Source organism: Ochotona curzoniae, unplaced genomic scaffold (genome assembly GCF_017591425.1).
Source record: "Ochotona curzoniae isolate NIBS_2020 unplaced genomic scaffold, NIBS_Ocur_1.0 contig_43, whole genome shotgun sequence".
Taxonomy (NCBI): domain Eukaryota; kingdom Metazoa; phylum Chordata; class Mammalia; order Lagomorpha; family Ochotonidae; genus Ochotona; species Ochotona curzoniae.
Genome location: NW_024466218.1, coordinates 27042852 through 27060543, shown reverse-complemented (window position 1 = coordinate 27060543; position 17692 = coordinate 27042852). Strand labels below are relative to the sequence as shown.

The following is a 17692-nucleotide window of genomic DNA, read 5'->3' as shown; positions in this document are numbered from 1 at the left end:
ACCACTGTCGTCCCCTTGAGACACTCAACAAACTTTGAAGTCATCACCTAGCACTCATTGGACCTTCTCAACTGGGAGATGCTGCCATGGATGCCCACATACCACCATCCCTCAACACTGAGTGGTTGGCAAATGCATTTTCTCAAGGGATGAATTTCATGTCTAGAAAATAGCTGAAAAGCCAACCACAATGACTTAAGAGTCGTGTTCTTGGTAAGATCATTTTAATGAGGTGCTGCCATAAATTAATGAGACCAATGTGGCTAGTCACCCAGCTAAAGAGGCAGTTTAGACAGAGCAAGGATTACCAAGAAATGCACTGACCCATGGCAACCCCTCTAAAAGCAAAAGCAGGGCCTGCTAAGGAACAACCTTGAAATATCAATGTTCACTGATAGTTCACTGCTCAGGCAATGTTCAGTGTTATCTCTTAAAAAGATAAATGGGCTATTTCACATTTTGCTGTCATGCCTAGCTAAGAGAAACTAAAGGCAAAGGGAGTTTTTCCAGCAAGAACATCCAAATCAGACAGGAAACGAGTACGGCCATCCATGCAGAGGCCAAGGCACCAGCTCCACAGCTGCAGCACGGAGATCTGAGCCAGGCACACTGAGCCAATAATGGATTTTTGTTGGCCTTGAAAAAAAATGCAATAAGAGCATTTCCACTTAGAAAATCAGCAAGGTCATCTGACAGTGACAATGGAGAAGGAGCTGCTAAGGAGACAAAAGATGAGAGACTCAATGACCTGTGTTACCAGGGGAATATTCAGTACCAAATTCTTTGAAAGTAAAGACAAGATCAAATACCAGGAGTTGCTCTGGTATTGTTCAATATGCTTCTAATCTAACTGACAATCCCAACTGAAAGGTACGTTTCTGGGACCAGGTGACAGTCATACACATTCTGACGAGTCACAGCTGTGTCATGGCAGACTCATCCAAAGAGACTCTCCTAGCCACCCAGAAAGATGCCCTTCCTGCTGAACAGGACTTCTTGGGAGAGAAAGGACTGTATCTAGCAAAGACGTTGCCTGACTTCAAAGAGACCATACACTGATAAGCCTCTTGTAAGCTGAAAGACAACCTAAGTCAAAACTGCATGAAACATACCTAATCTACCAAACATCAAAATTTAGTTTAGTCTATTTGATTTTTTTTATTTGAAAAACAGAGGGCACAAAGAAATCTTCCATTAGCTGATTTATTTTTAATTATCTGCAACAGCCAAGGTTTGGCCAGGTCAGAGCCAGGAGTCCAGAACTCAAGTCTGTGGATGGCAGGGGCCCAAGTCCTTGATCCCCCAGGCCCCCAGAGTGCCTAGTAGCAGGAAGCTGGACTTGGCACGAGACCATTTAACCTCAGCCAGCAGCTGGGCAGAGTCGTCTAGCACAAAGTCTGCAATGAAACCCTGAAAATCTAGCTTTGCCTATGAAATATCATACTGAAAGTGGAAAAAGCATGGGTATACTTTCATACCACTATCTAATTAAAAAAAAAAAAGACATGAAAATCAAACCATTGCAAGGCAGACATGTGGGCTGGGTATGTAGTTAAATCACCAGAACAACACATATTGGAATGAGTTTGTTCAAGCCCAAACCAGTCCGTTTTGGACCTGGCTTCCTCCTAATGTACACCTTGGGAGCAAGAGGCTACAGCTCATGCACTTGGGGCCCTGCCACCCAAATGGGACACCTGGATTGAGTTCCAAGTTCCTGGCTTCAGCCTGGTTCATCCCTGGCTGTTTCAGATCTTCGGGAAAGTAGTATATGTAATATTTCTATGTCTCTGTCTCTGTCTCTCGACCTCTGTAAAAAAAAAAAAAGGGAGGGGGGATGAACAAATAAAAAGCTGAAAATCACACCAGAGAGCATTTGTAAGAGTATATTCTAGATGCTCAACATGGCCACCTTACAGAATGAGATACCACCCACCCCACCCCCGGGGTTACAGTGCTCCAAGTTGGTTCTGCACTCCCAAACACAGGGCAACAACAGCTCTGCTGTGTCTTTCTGTAAGATGTATTCATGCCCCAGCCACAGCACAACAGAAGTCTGAAGCTGGGAAGTGAGAGAAAATAAAGTCACCTCTGGACAGGAGACAGGTCAGGAAAGCCAAACTTGTCCTCACAGCCAGTGCTTCCCAGGTACATACAACAGAGCTGCAACAGAACCGCACCACCTGTCACATGAGAGCCACGCTGTTCAACTCAATGCCATTCATTTGATAATTAGAGCTGTCATAAATGTTTATGCAGGCTACAGCATCATTGTGATGGCTATGATTGATAATGCACCAACGAAAAACATGTCACTTTTTTTCTATTTGGATGGATAAGAACACTTTATAAAGTTCATGAAAATTTGAATTTAAATTTTTTTTAAAAATATTCATTTACTTATTTGCACAGCAGAATGACACAGAAGAGACAAACACATTAAATCCACTGGTTAGTACCTCAAATGGTTACAATAGCTGTGGCTGGCAGGTCAAAACCAAGAACCTGGAACTTCACCCAGGTCTCCCACATGGCCCCATCTCCTGCTGCTTTCCTAGGCACATTAACATGAAGTTAAACAGCTAGATCTCCAACCAGTGCTCCTATATAGGTTACAGGCATTGCAAAATGCCACTTAACCCACTGCCCCACAATGCCAACCTGATGAGTTTATTTGGTGTGAAAAGTCTTTTAAACTCAAGTGAAACTTTTCCCCCAATATTTACTGCTCATGACTTTTTAAGACCCCTCATATAGTAAGGAACATTACAATTGAAACAAGGCAACACGTGGCTCTCACTGACTTGTCTCTCCAGAGTTCGCTTCCTTACTCAAGACGAAAGGGAACTACCATATCATGCTGCCTGCTGTCTTTCCACTACAGAGGAGGAAACACCTGATCCATTGCTCTTCCCAAGGAGAACAGCATTCAAAAATATTCCTCGATGGGAAATCTCAGAGTAGAACAAAACGAAGACACAAACAAGTCAGTTTGGCACTGATAAACAGTAACATTAACACCTTGGTTAGCTTTAGACATTTTTCTCCAAAACTGCTAACTAGAGGGGATCATCAAATTTAATTGATTCTTCAATATCTTAGCCACAATTTCCTATCACTACTGTCACATTTTACCTGGGACTCTTAACAACAAGGAGTCTGGAAAGAACTACATGCTATGTGGCCAGGCTAGAAACATCAGCCATGGGACCAACATAAAGACTTTTTGTTAATACGGCGATCACACCCACAAAAGCACCTGCTGAATCTCAGTAAAGCAGCCTCTTTCAGAGCCCTACCCAAAGGCTAAATGTGCAAACACCAGTAACAGGATCTTAGAGAGTTCAACCCTGAGAACTCTGTCCCTAGCACTGGTGACATCACAGGTCCCGAAAAAAAGGGCTGCAACGAAAGTGAAAACCCTCCCAGGGCCTGGTGCCCCAGCCACTGAGACAGGGCGGTGTAACCAGAAGCCATCTGCCCGCCTGAACACCCTAGTCCCCCATGGCACTTCTAGATCACCCTCAGGTGAACTCTGGCAACCCACAAGATGTTTAGGAGTTCCACTCCCTCCTACCCCAGAGCAGGCCTGTGTGATCCTCAAAATTCCCCTTTTCCTCTTATCCCTTCCCACAGAATGGTGAGTGTGAAAAGCCTGCACAAGTTCACATTCACGGGAATTAACAGGCTTTTAGCTTAGGAGTCTTTACTTTTTGAAGATTTTATTTACTTGGAAGGTAGGGTTACAGAGAGGAAAGGAGGGAGGGAGGGAAGGAGACTGAGAAAGATCTTCCAATCACGGGTTTACTCCACAAATGGCTGTACCAGCTAAGGCTGGGCCAGGCTGAAGCCAGAAGCTTAGAATTCCACCCTTGACTCCTATGTGAGTGCAGGGACCCAAGCATTTGAGCCATTTTCTGCTGCTTTCCCAGACACAGGGAGCCGGAGTGGAGGAGCAGCAACTCAAATCAGTACTCACAGCTGCTGCAATCGGAGGCCAGCCTGGAGCTCCTGTACCTGTACCCCACCTTAACGACTACAGTAGTTATAATAGAAGACGCAGTCATTATTACGATGCTCCTACCTGCAGGGGAACGCCTACCCTTCAACCCAGGTGTGCCTTTTTGTCTCCAATCTCTCTCACATAAACCCCTATCCCATACACGACACATTCTCTGAGGAGTGGAGAGTGGAGCTAACTGTGAACAGCTGCCTTCCTTCCTGCCAGATCTGGAGGCACCCCTAGGGAGAGAGTGCCCCCTCCCTGCCCCCGTGCGTGGCCTTGAGGAATAATGCATCAGGAGGAGGCTGTCTTGACTATAACACAGGGAATATGGGTGGACTTGGGGCTGGCTTCGACACAGGCCAAGTGACCCACCCCTGCACACCTCCATCCTCTCCTCCAACGAACAAGATAACGGATTTTATGACCTCACATGATCAGGTCATGGATGAGAGAACCACACAAGATCTCGAACAGGACAACATGTCACAGAGTCCATGAAAACAACAAAGGAGGTTAAGTCAGCTCTGGTACAAAGCATCTCTCCAACCTACGCAATGTCTTCCTAACACTCATTTCCTTTCCCAGTGGTGACTTGGGATCAACCATGTGGATGATCCTGTAATATGTCCAGTTCCCCCCAAGGCCTTCACCCACTACATGCTAGTAGCACCTCCCATCGCTGGGCAGAGGGAAGGGGGCCAAAGAACCCCAGTTCAGAGCCGTTGGGCAAGGCACTTTCCAAAGCAGGTTTCTTTCATCCACATGGTCTTCTGCAGCAAGAACCTGGGAAATGATTCCAGACACCTGCTTCTTCCAATCAGTCACAAAGTCCTGTGCCAACTGCCCCTCCAGCCCTCCTGCCTTGATCCGCTGCCTCGTCCCTACTCCCAGCACCCACACACCTGCCTGGACACCTCAGTGGGCTCCAGACCTTGCAACCCAAACCTGTTCTCCCCAGGGACACAGGAGAGCTGCCGAGAGGCCTCACTCTCCCCACAGGCTGCTCAACTCCAGCCACCTCTGCTGTGACAACCACAGCCTGGGTGCCCAGGCCTCAGCTGTGCCTCAGGAAAGCCCTGGACACCACAGTGCAACTATTTTCCTTGTGCTTGCTGTGTCTGGGGACAGACTGCTTGGCTCACATCTTGTCTTAACCACTTACCAGCCCTGTGGCGCTGGGCAAGTTATTTAACCAGCTTGTACCTTGGTTTCCCCGTCTATAAAATGGGATCTACCTCACAGAGTTGTTGCTAAGATTTGAGCAGTTTTCTGTTTAACTGACAAAAATCACACACCTGTATTTTGGTATACAACATACTGTTTTATATACACACTATAGAGTGACTACATCAAACAATCATGCATGGCCTTGCATTTTATCTTTGGGGCATGAGAAGAACCCTTACCATGCACTCGTGGTGGTATTTGGGCAGTTAAGACACTGCGAAGAACACCTGGGTTCAGGGCCTAGCCCCACTTCCAGTCCTGCTTCCTCCTAATGGCCACCTGGGAAGCAGCAGCTGACAGCTCAGGGTGTCCCTATTCTCCAGCGGGGAGAAATACGGGGCATAAGGAGTCCCCAATTCCTGTCTTCTCTTTGCAGGCATTTGGAGAATGAACCAGCCAATGGTTCATATAAATTACATCAGTTCTTTGAAATAATTTCTTAATCTGCTCTTAGCAGCTTGCAATACAGTCTGCTGCTATTAACCATGATACAGTCACCATGGCAGACACTAGGTGACTTCATTCATGTGACACACCAGCATGTAGCACGTGGGCATGTGCTACAAGTCTCAAATGCTGTAATAGTCTTGGTGTTCTAAGTTTGTAAGCTGCTAGTGAAAAGAACATCGAATTTACTGGTCACTTTTGTGGAAAACACTCAATCCTTTATCTATTCCTTCCCTCCCAACTCAGGGGCAAGCTTGCAACACAGCAAGGCAACGACCTTGGCATCTTTAGATGCCAAGCACGCAGCGGGCCCTGATAAACACGGGTTCCACTGATTAAACACTCTATCAGTGTTTGTGCTGAACACGTGCCCTCATTTCTACCTGAAGCATAATGTACGTGCCTGCACTCAGGGAGTTTCCTCCCATACCACTTAAAAAGTTATACTTCTATGGGCCCCAGCTCTAATCCCGGCAGCCCCCCTTCCCATCCAGCAACCTGCTTATGCCCTGGGAAAAGTAGTCCAGGACAGCCCAAGGTCTTGAGTTCCTGTACCCGCGTGGAGTTCTGGATGAAGCTCCAGGCTCCTGGCTTCAGATTGGTTAGTCTCCTGTTGTTGCAGCCACTTGGGGAGTAAATTAACAGACAGAAGATCTTCCTCTCTGTCTCTCCTCCTCTCTGTATATCTGACCTTGCAATAAAAATAAATAAATCTTTTTTAAAAACAAAGCTATACTTCTAGAAAGTTGCTTCAAAAAATTTTTTTGAAAATGGAATTAAAAGGTTGAAAATTTGGGCGGAGGTGTTTGAAGCAGAGGTTAAGACACCTGCAGCCATACGGAAGTAGCTGGGTCCCATGTCTGCCTGTGGATCCCAGCCCTAGTTTCCTGCTCACCAAGATGGTGGCAAGCAACTGTAATGGCTGACCCCAGTGGTGCACACGGGAAAGCAGGGCCGAGCTCCCTGCTCGGAGCTTTATCTGTGGTCCAGTCCCTGTCGCTGAAAGTGTTGGGACAGTGAACCAGCAACAGGAGCACTCTGCCTCTCTCTCTCACACATACTCTGCTTCTAGAGTGGATAAGAAATTAACTTCAGTGTGTGTTGATGCAAAATTGTTGGAAATCCACACAGAGCTTCTTAGTGGCATGCATTTTCAATGAACTGTCGGAAGGTCCTTCATAGTAAGAAAAAATGCTTATCACAGAAACAGAAATCAACAAATTTTTTAAAAAAACACCTTTCAATTCTTTGTTCAAATGTAGCTACTGTTACATTCTCAGATTCCTGGTCATTTTTTCTGTGTGATCACTTTAACCCACAGTAAGCTTCTGCCACATCCATTTCTCTATGCATGACATTCCAAGCATTTCCATGTTAGTAAATTCCCTTCCATGTCTCTCCACCCTCACCTCTCCCCTGGCTATACACTCCTCTACCTGACTTTTCACAGCAAATGAGGAAAAACTTTTATTCCCACCTTCAAGTGTTCTCTCTCTCTCTTTAATGATATCCACTACAAACTGAGACATCAACACCCAACAACACGGCCAGCCTCTCCAGAACCAGCACAAAGTCCACACGGAGACTTCTGCTCCCACTACATGGAGCTCCACCCCGGAGCTGTGTTCATCCAGCCAGCATGAACAAGACAGGAGCCAAACTGAGAGTACCACACATAGCTCACAGAAAACAGAAGTAAAAGATGACTTGATTTGGCTGCATACAATTTTTGAAATTCACATATACAAAGACTTTAAAAAGTTTGTCAAAATGGATATTAAAGAAAGAAAACTGCGTAGCTTTCAAAATATTTTTACGCCAAACCAAGTTCATCTTTAGTGCCATTTTCAACAAGTATTTTAAAGCTCCTTATACAGGCAGTGCAAAGCTGCTAGGTCAATTCCCTGACCATAATGAGGGCGCAATGTAAATATCACAGGTGCGCAGGAGGGAAGCACACACCATGACGCATGGATTCTGGCTGTGCTTCTCCAAACCTCAGGTTCCTTCCTCCCCAGGCAGAACATCAACAGGATACCCAAAGTTCTCTGGCTTAGCTAATTGGGAGAGGAGACAACACAGCCTAGAAAAGTAGGCAGTAGATGGCCAGTGGACTTGCACCCTTCAGGTTCAAAGGGGAGCTGGCAGATCATGAGCAAGAACACAGAGCCTGGAATTCCAGTGGGTCACACGGTTCTTCCTCGTGGTCCAATCGTTAACAGTGAATGCTTATCAAGCAAGGTGATTCTCTAAATTAAAAAGTTAGTCTTGCATTTACTTTCCTAGAAATCACACCATAGTAATATCTACCCTTTAAAAAACCCTCTTGCATGTGTAAATAAAACTAAGCCATTCAAACACTTGCAAGTAGACAAGGAAAATCAGGAGAATGCTTCCTCACCTCCTACTTTACCTCTGACCCAAGGCCTGTCCTCCCCACACTCCTCCCACAGTGGACACCTAACCCTTGCCAGAAAGTAAATACAAAGCCTGATGTTGTGCAGGTCAGTATTAAAAAAAAAAAAAATCTGCTCAATTCAGCTTCCAACAACACTGGTCCCTAACCAGGGCTGCTGCGGTTCTCAACGCTGCCATCATCCCCAAGTGGAACCCATGGTGGCAATGTCAGCCTCCCAAACCATTTTAAACACCCAAAATAAAACCTAATCCAGACAGACCAAGCCCTGGAAATGGAATCTGTAACTAGAGCGTAGAAGCAGGTTAACCGGCTTCTTATCATTCCGAATGCCCATCCTAGCAGTGTTAGGGCCTTGGCAGCTCCACTTCCCTTTCAGCTCCCTGCCGAAGCAGTTGGGAGAGCCTCAGAGGATGGCCAGGCCACCTGGGTTCCTGCCACCCAAGTGGGAGACCAGGATGGAGTCCACGCTCCAGGCTCTGGCCTGCCCTTGGGGAGTAAAGCAGGTGGAAGGTCTCCCTCCCCGATTCCTCCTCTTTCTGTATAACTTTGTCTTTTCAAATAAATGGAAATCTCAAAAACAAAACAAAAAGAACCTGTAGCACTACAAGACCCAGAGCTAGAATGCTTTGCTACTTAGGTCACTCTCATGGTACCACTGGGTTCTGTGGAGACAGGATACATGGTCTCTGGTAGAGAGCAGGTGGGAACAGTCAATGCTGCTCACCCCAGAGAAACCATGGCCCAATGGGGGTCCCATATCAGAGACAAAAGAGAGGATGTCATGCAAACCAGCCACAGGACAGCAGGCCCAGCCTCCCCATTCTCTTGGTGGGACCAGGAAAACCATGTGAGCCACTCCAAGCTCCACCTTCACAGACTGAGTTTCACATCACAGCCTCTACTACTCCCTCTGAATGGCCTTTTTCTCTCAGTGAGCAGAGGCTGAACAAGAACACAAAAGATCTCGGTGGCTGCCTGCTTGCCAAGAAGTCTCAAACACTGAATCTGATGACAGCCAGGGAATCTGAGAATCACTTGGTGACCTGGGATTCGATAGAGGATTCTGGAATCTGGGACAAAGAGTCAACTGAAGTGTCACATGGAACAGGGTCACCCCAGAGGCACTTCGGGAATGCAGTGCCCACCTGGAGGCCTTAGGAAGCCAACCATTCTTGGGGGAGCAGAAAGGAACACTGTAACACACTGTAAATATCATGAACTTCCCATGTGTTCACAAAGTGGCCACACTGTCACACCTACAGAGCTCCTTCAAGCTCCCTCTGCTAGAATGAGAGCCACAGTCTTGCACCAGGAATCAAACCCAGCTCTGATCAAGCCCACAAGAAGTGATAAGCAACTCCTTCTCACAGCCTAAGGCAGCAGGGCATGCTAAGGTCACACAGTGCAGCCGCCACTGTCCAGCACTGTGACACAAGCAGCTCTTCTTTTTTCCTCCTTTTTAGGCAGAGGATGTCTCTCCCCAAATCCAAGCCTCCATCTCTCTTCCAATATCGGATGTACCCCGGGGAAGAGCAACCCTGAACGCTTGGAACACTGAGAGTGCCAGCTTCTGCCCATAATGAGAAATAGCACTGCAGGTGTATTTGCTAAAGAACTAATCTTTAACAACAACAACAAAAAAACAAAACTTCATTCCCATCTCTAAACTGCCCTCTCATTTCCAATGAAAAGCAACACCGAACAACAGTAGTGTTAAATAGCAAGCAGAAGGAACATTGCCACCTATAGTCAGAAAATGAAACCTATTTCTTCACACTGTGATGAGGAAGAGAAACAAGATAAAAACAGAAAGTAACATTGTGTTGCACTTCCCACACACTTTATTAACCCTGCTGCCCTAACATTTCCTGCATTCCTGACACTGTTTATATTATTTTGATCTTCCTTAACATGGACTATCAAAAGATCACTAGGTAGTTGCTTCATTACTACTTAACAAACCACTTCAGGAAGGCAAATCTACCCACTCCAACATCTGCAGCATCCCAAAGTTGCAGAAATCTTAAGTTGCTGGGATCTCTTTCATCTTTTTGTTCTACTACAGCTAATTAGGACTCCAAATTCACAAGCAGCAATAAATTCTCACTACGGCTCTTTTAGCTCAGAATACAAAAATGCTAATGTTCTCCATCACATGTTGCTTCATTTTTACGATGCATTTTTAAACCTTACACAAGACAAAAAGATGGTTCAATGAGCAAGTGCAAAAGTAATTTAGCAGGAATTCAAATGGATTGTCACCACAGTGTCACAGGCCAGAAGCATTCTTAATTTTTACACAGTTTGAGATGTAGCTCACATGCAGGTCAATTCCATTACATAAAGAATCCAATTAGATGGTATTTAGTCTACTCACAAAGATTTCGTCCCTGAAGTTACTTTTTTCCCTAAATGTAGATCAAGCAGACTGCAGCTCCGAGAATCCCAAAACAAACTTTCCCAAGTGAGCCCCAGGGTGCTGCGGGTACCCCCGTTAGCAGGATGCCAGACCATGCCATGGCCTCCCTTTCTGACGGCGATTGACCACACGATGATCATCCGAGGAGTCCCACGTTGTCACTGTCCTCACCCTTCAACAAAATCACTCCTATTTCTTTTTTTTTCAAAAGATTTATTTTTATTATTTTTTTATTGGAAAGGCGGATATACAGAGAGGAGAGACAGAGAGGAAGATCTTCCGTCCAATGATTCACTCCCCAAGTGAGCGCAACGGGCCGATGCTATGCCGATCCGAAGCCAGGAGCCTCTTCCGGGTCTCCCACGCGGGTGCAGGGTCCCAAAGCTTTGGGCCGTCCTCAACTGCTTTCCCGGGCCACAGGCAGGGAGCTGGAAGGGAAGCGGGGCTGCCGGGATTAGAACCGGCGCCCATATGGGATCCCGGGCGAGCAAGGCGAGGACCTTAACCACTTGCGCCACCGCGCCAGGCCCATCACTCCTATTTCTTAAGAGAATTGCTTTTCAGTAATGATTTAAATACATCGGTGAATTACCAAAACAGGGCATAATATAAACTAAAATGCAATGCCAACAGATTTTATCAATACAGCTCCCTGAAGAAAATAAAACTTTGGTAAAATAATTGCAAATTATGTATATTTGCAAATTATTTTTAAAAATGTGTTTCCACATAAATATGTGCAGTTATTAAGTGTTAATCAGAGAAATTTTTATTTATTGGAAAGGCAAGATGGGGGTAGGGGAAGTACAAGTATCTTCCAGTCACTGCTTTATTCTCCAAAGGTCCACAGTAGTTAGGACTGGGCTAGACAGAAGCCAGGAGCCAGGAACTCCATTCAGTTCTCTGGCATGGGTGACAGGAACCCCAGAACTTGGGCCTTGTGCTGCTGCGGTCTGCCTCCCAGGGGCATCAGCAGGAAGCCAGGTCAGAAGCAGAGTTGCCAGCACCTGAACCACACATTGGATGCACATTCCCAACAGCAGCCTAAACCACTACATTACAACACCTCCCTCCTAATTAAAAACAAAAACAAACAAAAGACTTCTTTCAAAGGTCACTATAGAACCTAGGCCATTGCTGGCCTCTGGTTCTCAAACACTGCCCACCCTTGCCACAGATTGGAAACTGCCTGAATCCTGGCAGTTCACAGCACCCAGTGTACCAGGCCTAATCCCCCTGGAGCCTGCCTGACTGGGCAAGCCTGCAAAGTGCAGGTCAGCGGGCACCTGCAGACCCCAGCAAATCCCATGCTGCGAGCTCTGGAAGCATTCTAGGGAGCGTTCTGCCCTGCTGCACATGGACAGGGGCCACTTTTCCAGCCTCTGCCCTGAGCCAGAGCCATGCAGAGGGAGTAGCCAGTGGCTATTCCACGCAGGCCCACTGAAGGCACTTCTCTTCATCCAGCCCTTTTCTCAGACATAAGAAACCTGACCACTCACTGACTCATTGGGGTCACCCTAAGATCTGGTTACTGTCATTCATCCAACCTAAAGTTCTCTCCTGGGGGCTGGCACTGCAGTGCAGCAGGTTCAGTTGCTGTCTAGACAGCAGGATCCCATGTGGATGCTGTTTGAGTCCTGGCCACTCCACTGCAAATTCAGCTCCCAGCCAGTGCATGGGAGACCCAGCTCCTGGCTTCAGCCTGGCCCATCCCCACAGCTCTAACCATTTGGAATAAATCAGTGGATGGAAGAAGGTCTTTCTCTCTGTAGCTCTGCCTTCCATGTAATTAAATATTTTATAAAATAACAGTAAAACATCTCCTCCTTTAACATCTCTGAAACAAGGATGCTTCCTCAAGTGACAGTGTCTCACGATCTGACAGCACTTTTTCTTTCTTGCTTAGTGGTCCCTAAAACAAAGCCTTGCCTTGAAACTTAAAGCACAAGCAAATGAAATAAAAATGGTTTCCATATCCAAGAGGTTACCCTTCAATGCTTGCTATGCAGTGCGTTATTATGGACAAAGGAGCTGACTGGGAGCACTGCAGCCTGGGGGAGCCACGCCCACCAAATATCCCCATCTCCAGGGCTAGGAGGCAGAGCCACTAGAAGACATGCCCAGAGAAGCCAGCTTTCTACCTTTTTCAGGAGAAATTCAAGCGTTCTGACACCACAACACCATGGAGAACACACTATGTAGGGCCCCAGGTCAGATCTAGCCCAGCAGGCCCTCAGTCCACAGTCAGGGGCATCTATCTCTACCTTATCTTGGAAAAGCTAGGAAGATCTCCAAATCACTTGGAAGCAAGGGAGGACTTGTCCACATCCCCAAAAGGAAGGCAATGGGCTGCGAGGCTGCTGCTGCAAGGTGGTACCTCCCAGGGGCCCACATCTGAGTCCCACTGCTCTGCTTCTGATTCAGCTCCTTGCTAATGCACCTGGGAAAGCAGCAGCAAACAGCCCAAGTGCGTGGGCCCTGCACCTACATGGCAGCCCTGGACGAAACGCCTGGCTCATGGCTTTGGCCTGACCCAGTCCCAGCCACCACAGCCATTTGGGGGAAGTGCAGCAGCAAATGAAAGATCTCTCTTTTTCTAACTCTGCCTTTCAAATAAATAAATCTTTTTCCAAATTTTTTTTTTCTTCAAAAAGCAAGCACCATTTCAGGCCTTGTTCTGTAACTTCCTTACTGTTGGTCCTCACTCAGGCCACAGAACATCCCTGGCCTTGCACTTCTTGTCCGTAAGTCACACCCGATTTCCCAGAGCTGTTATGAGACCTAAGTGAAGGAGCATGTCACAAGGCTTCAGCGCAAAGGGATACTTGACACATCAGGCAACTACCTGCCCTTGCTTGACAGGAGTCAGACTGCCCCTCCCCTGGCCGCCACTAGCATCATTCGACTCACAAAACAAACAAAAAAGCCCTTAGAGGCCAAACCTAACACAAGGCCATCATTCACACTCAAGATTTCACCAACTAGAATAAGATAAAGATATCAATAAGATAACTTTATAAGATGGAATCAAAGATCTCAGGAAGCTAATAGCAATATTCATGGAAAACTATGCCAAAAAGCCACCTACAGACAGCCAAAATTAAATAAATGTTAAACAAAAACAGCCAAGGACCCATACTAGATACAGAAACTAGTCCAAACTGTTTTGATTCCAGATCAAATTTCATCCTGGGGTCATGAATAAGAAGTTTTGTGAAACTGCTAACTGTTCTAACACAAAAATTCCTTCAGCCAAGAGTGATTTCAAATTGGATTCTTCACAGCAACCTGACTCAAGTCAGGGGGAATAGGAGGGGAACTGACCACTAGAACCTCAGCCAGGACTGTGCGTCTCCACTCACACAGCATGTAACCTACCCATGCAAAACCCCCCATCTTCATCCCATTCACGCTCCACAGAGCAACAATGCACCCTGGGATCCTCACCAAGATGGCCCACAACTAAGTGCGCTCTAAACATACAACCCCTCTCAAATGAAAGCATAGACCTAATGTTCATCTGTTAGGTACAGATGCCTGTTTGGCTAAGAGGCTGATAAAGTGACTTCCATAGGGCACTGGGCAGCTCTCCCAGTGCAATATTTCATGCCCTGGAAAACCAGCTCAGCACTGGCTGTATCACACATCTTTCTCCCAGAGCCGGTACCTCCATCTGTTTCCTTCCACAGACCAAGTCAGGAAGACAAATCAAACTGCACATCCAACAGTGTGTCGTTAATGTTCTCCGAAGGCCAACCTGACAGCATGGAACCTCCCATAAAAAGCAAACACCATGAAAATGTGCAGCCATCACAACTCACAACAGCCCTGCTCTTTTTTTTTTTTCCTCGTAGGATAAATCTGCAAAGGGAAACCACAATGAGATCTGTCTCCTGTGATACAATGTGTGTGCAACAGAGAGCACTATTAGGGAGGCAACAAGTTAATCAAAGGTGTCTCCATCACCACTTTCAGTTCAAACCCCCTCCAGCTACACACAGGAGTGCAGGCGGTTACAATCCCACTTCCAACTCCCTTCTCCCCGCCCCCCTCTGCTGGGTCTGTACTGACCCCTCATTTTCACAGTCCACACCCAACTGGGATCCACAAGGACCCTGCTAGGCAAAGTGGCACCATGCGCTTGGGTGGATTCTGACAGCCATTGCCAAGGTAAACAAAGCACAAACAACAGAGACAAGCATCTGACTCGTCTATCCAGTTGCATTTCCCCAAACTCTCCTACGATTTTTGTTTCATAGAGCTTTTACAAGCTAACTGTGTTATTAATTTTTTTTCAAGAATCTAAGCTACGTGCGTCTCCAGGGTCCCCCAACCCAAGCCGCGCCTTTGTTTAGGAACGCAGGGCTTTCAGCACCTTTCAGTGAACTGCCCCGCCCACCCTCTGTGGCTGCTAATTCCGTGCACAAGTGGACGGGACTTGGAGAGAAAACCCAGGCGAGAGAATGGTCCCCAAGGACACGAAACAATGCTACTTTCCACCCCACCCCAGGTAACTACACACAAAAAAGGAAATTATCTTACATGAGCACGGCATGGCAAAGTCATCAGAAACACATTGTTTTCTTTGTGATCATCCTTTGATTAAAAAAAAAAAGCATCACTGCAATATCTTTGCCTGACACTGTCAAAAGTCACACCCCCAAGCACTCACCCCACCCACCTCAAAGTACGTTTTTCATTGCACACTGATGCCACATGCGCGAACACACGCGTGCACACGCGCGAACACACACACACACACACCCTGCCAGGAGCCAGCCACAGGGCGCCCAGGAGCCAGCCACAGGGCGCCCAGCGAAGCCATCACAGGAGCCAGTCTCGCTCAACAACCACCCGCATCACCAGAGAAAAGAGGGAACCTTGGAGAAGAAAGGAGGGAGGAGAAGACAGAGAAATCCACAAAGCCTGCATTTCCAGACATCAACTTTTCATGAAATGCACAACCAGGCTCGGAAATACTTCCCTGCTGAGTAATGTTGCACGGGTTGTAAATTCACCTCGGCAAAAGGGAGCCAGACCTGGGCGCGCGCCCCACCAGATGGCAAACCACTCCTACCTGCTCCATGCAGCCGCCCGCCCGTCCGTCACGCCGCGCCCGCCACAGGCCTCCCACCCCCCTTTTTGGCAGCGCGACGCACCAATGAGCGCACGCGAGGCCGGCGAGAGGGCCGAGCCGTGATTTAGCTGGATCGTCGCAGAGCTGGGAGTGGGAGCCGGGCAGCCGGGCAGCCGAGGGAGGGGGAAAACAAAGCCCTCGCCCGGCGAACCGACCGCTTGGGGGCGTGGCTTCCTCCAGCGGCTTTATTAATAAAAGAGATCAATTAAGCGTGCTTCTCTCCGCCCACTCCGGAGGTACCGGGCTGTGAATCCTCCGGAGGAGGCAGGCAGGCGCGCGCGGACACACACACACACACACACACACACACACACACACACACTCACACACTCACACACTCACACAAAAGCAAGCTTACAAGCTCCCTCCAAGTTTCAGGCAACACCTGCCGCCATCCTTGACCACCTCCCGCCACCCAAACAGAACAAATATATATACTCCGACAGGCACCATCCAGGCTGTAGCGGCGGCGAGAGCCAGGCGACGACGGCCACCCGCAGCTGCTGCTTCTGCCGCCGCCTCCCTGGCCACCGCGCCTCGCAGCGCCTGCTGACTGGAGCAGGGGCAGAAAGTTCCTAGGGGCGACCGGCGGGGCTCCCCGGGCGCCGCGAATGTGCGGCCGCGACCCAGACGTGACACACTTGATGGACTCCCGCTGCAGGGGCAAGAGGAGGAAAGTTGCCCAAAAGCCGGGGAGACGCGGCTTGTCCGAGGAGGAGGACGCGCCCTCCGCCCACCCCACGGTGAGGACAGCCAGCGAAGCCTAGGTTCCCGGGGTCACCAATGTATTTACAAACAATGAGCAGAAAGGGGCGAGTCAAGCCAGAGAACCCAGGCCCGCCCCCTTGGGACGCCCCGCGCCCGCTCCGGAGCGCTCCCGCGTTCGAACCCCGCGCCCCTGCAGGCGCACCCCGATGTAACCCCACTCCCCTCCCCCTGCCGGCGCCCGGGCAGAAACTCCCCGGGGAGTCCCGACGGAAAGGGGCCGCTCACCTCGTCTTCCGAAAGTCCGTAGACCGGCTCCCCGAGTCCGGTCGCCATGGAGCCGGAGCTGTCGCCCGCGCCCCGCGCGGCGTCCTCCAGACGCTCCCGGGCGGCCGGGCTGTGGCGCGGAGCCGCCGGGTTCCGCACCCTGGCCTGCGGCGCCCCTCGTCGGGGAAGAGGGAGAAAAGCGGCCGGGCGCCGGCAGGTGAGGAGGGTGCCGGCCGCTGACCGCGCCGCTTCCTCCCGGAAGGCTGCGGGACGTGCCGGCCGGCGGCTCCCGAGAGCGCGCCGAGCAGCGGGCGGCGGCTCCGCCGGGCTTTCCCTGCGTGCGGCCCGCACCTCCCCGGCCCGCCGCTCTCCGCCCCTCTCCGAGGCAGCTCTGCGATTGCGGGGACCCGGCTCGGCCGCCCCCGCGCGCGCACGGTCCAGGCCCCCGCTCTCTCCGCCCCCTCCTCCGCCTCCTCCCGCCCACCCTGCGCCGGGGCGGGCACACGCGCCCCCCAAGCCAATCACAGGCCGGGCTGGGGGGCGGGCCGGCGGGGCTGGCGGAGTCGGCCCCCACGCCCACCCCAGCCCGGGGGTTCCTGCGCGGCGCTCCGGGGCTCAGCGGCCCGCAGGGGCGTGCCCCGAGCGGCTCGGCCGGCGGAGCTGGCCCGGTCTCCTGTGCGGGCTTTGGATTCTGTGCTTTGGGCAGGGGGCCGACTGGGCCTTTGGGGAGCAAGAAGGCGTTTTGGCAACCGCAAGAGCGACACCCTGGTCACCTCCGGCGCGCGCGCGCACACAAACACACCCTTGTGGTCTTCTGGCCGACAGCCCCCAGCTCGCCGTCATTGTTATAACGCTGCAAAGATGGATGTTTCTAGACCCCTTTAAATTCTTGGCAGCCGCGGCGAGCCGGACTTGGCTACATGGTAGGCGCTCGGGAGCGCTCCCCCGGCTGGGGAGAGGCTGCCCCGCCGTGGCCGCGGGTCGCCACTGCTGGTGCCCACCCGGTAGGGAACGACCCCGCGCCGCGCCCTCCCACCTCCCATCCCGAGGGCTCCGCCACCCCCT

The 17692-nt window shown here is 49.7% G+C and overlaps 1 protein-coding gene across 1 annotated transcript in view; it reads right to left on the bottom strand.

Moving 5' to 3' along the window:
• The window catches only part of NEDD4L (NEDD4 like E3 ubiquitin protein ligase), a 271487-nt gene extending 254769 nt beyond the window's left edge, over positions 1–16718 (bottom strand). The window contains exon 1 of the mRNA XM_040985047.1: positions 16649–16718. Within this exon, the coding sequence (XP_040840981.1) occupies positions 16649–16696 (48 nt within the window). The 5' untranslated portion in view covers positions 16697–16718. The remainder of the gene's footprint in view (positions 1–16648) is intronic.
• Positions 16719–17692: the final 974 nt, after the last annotated feature.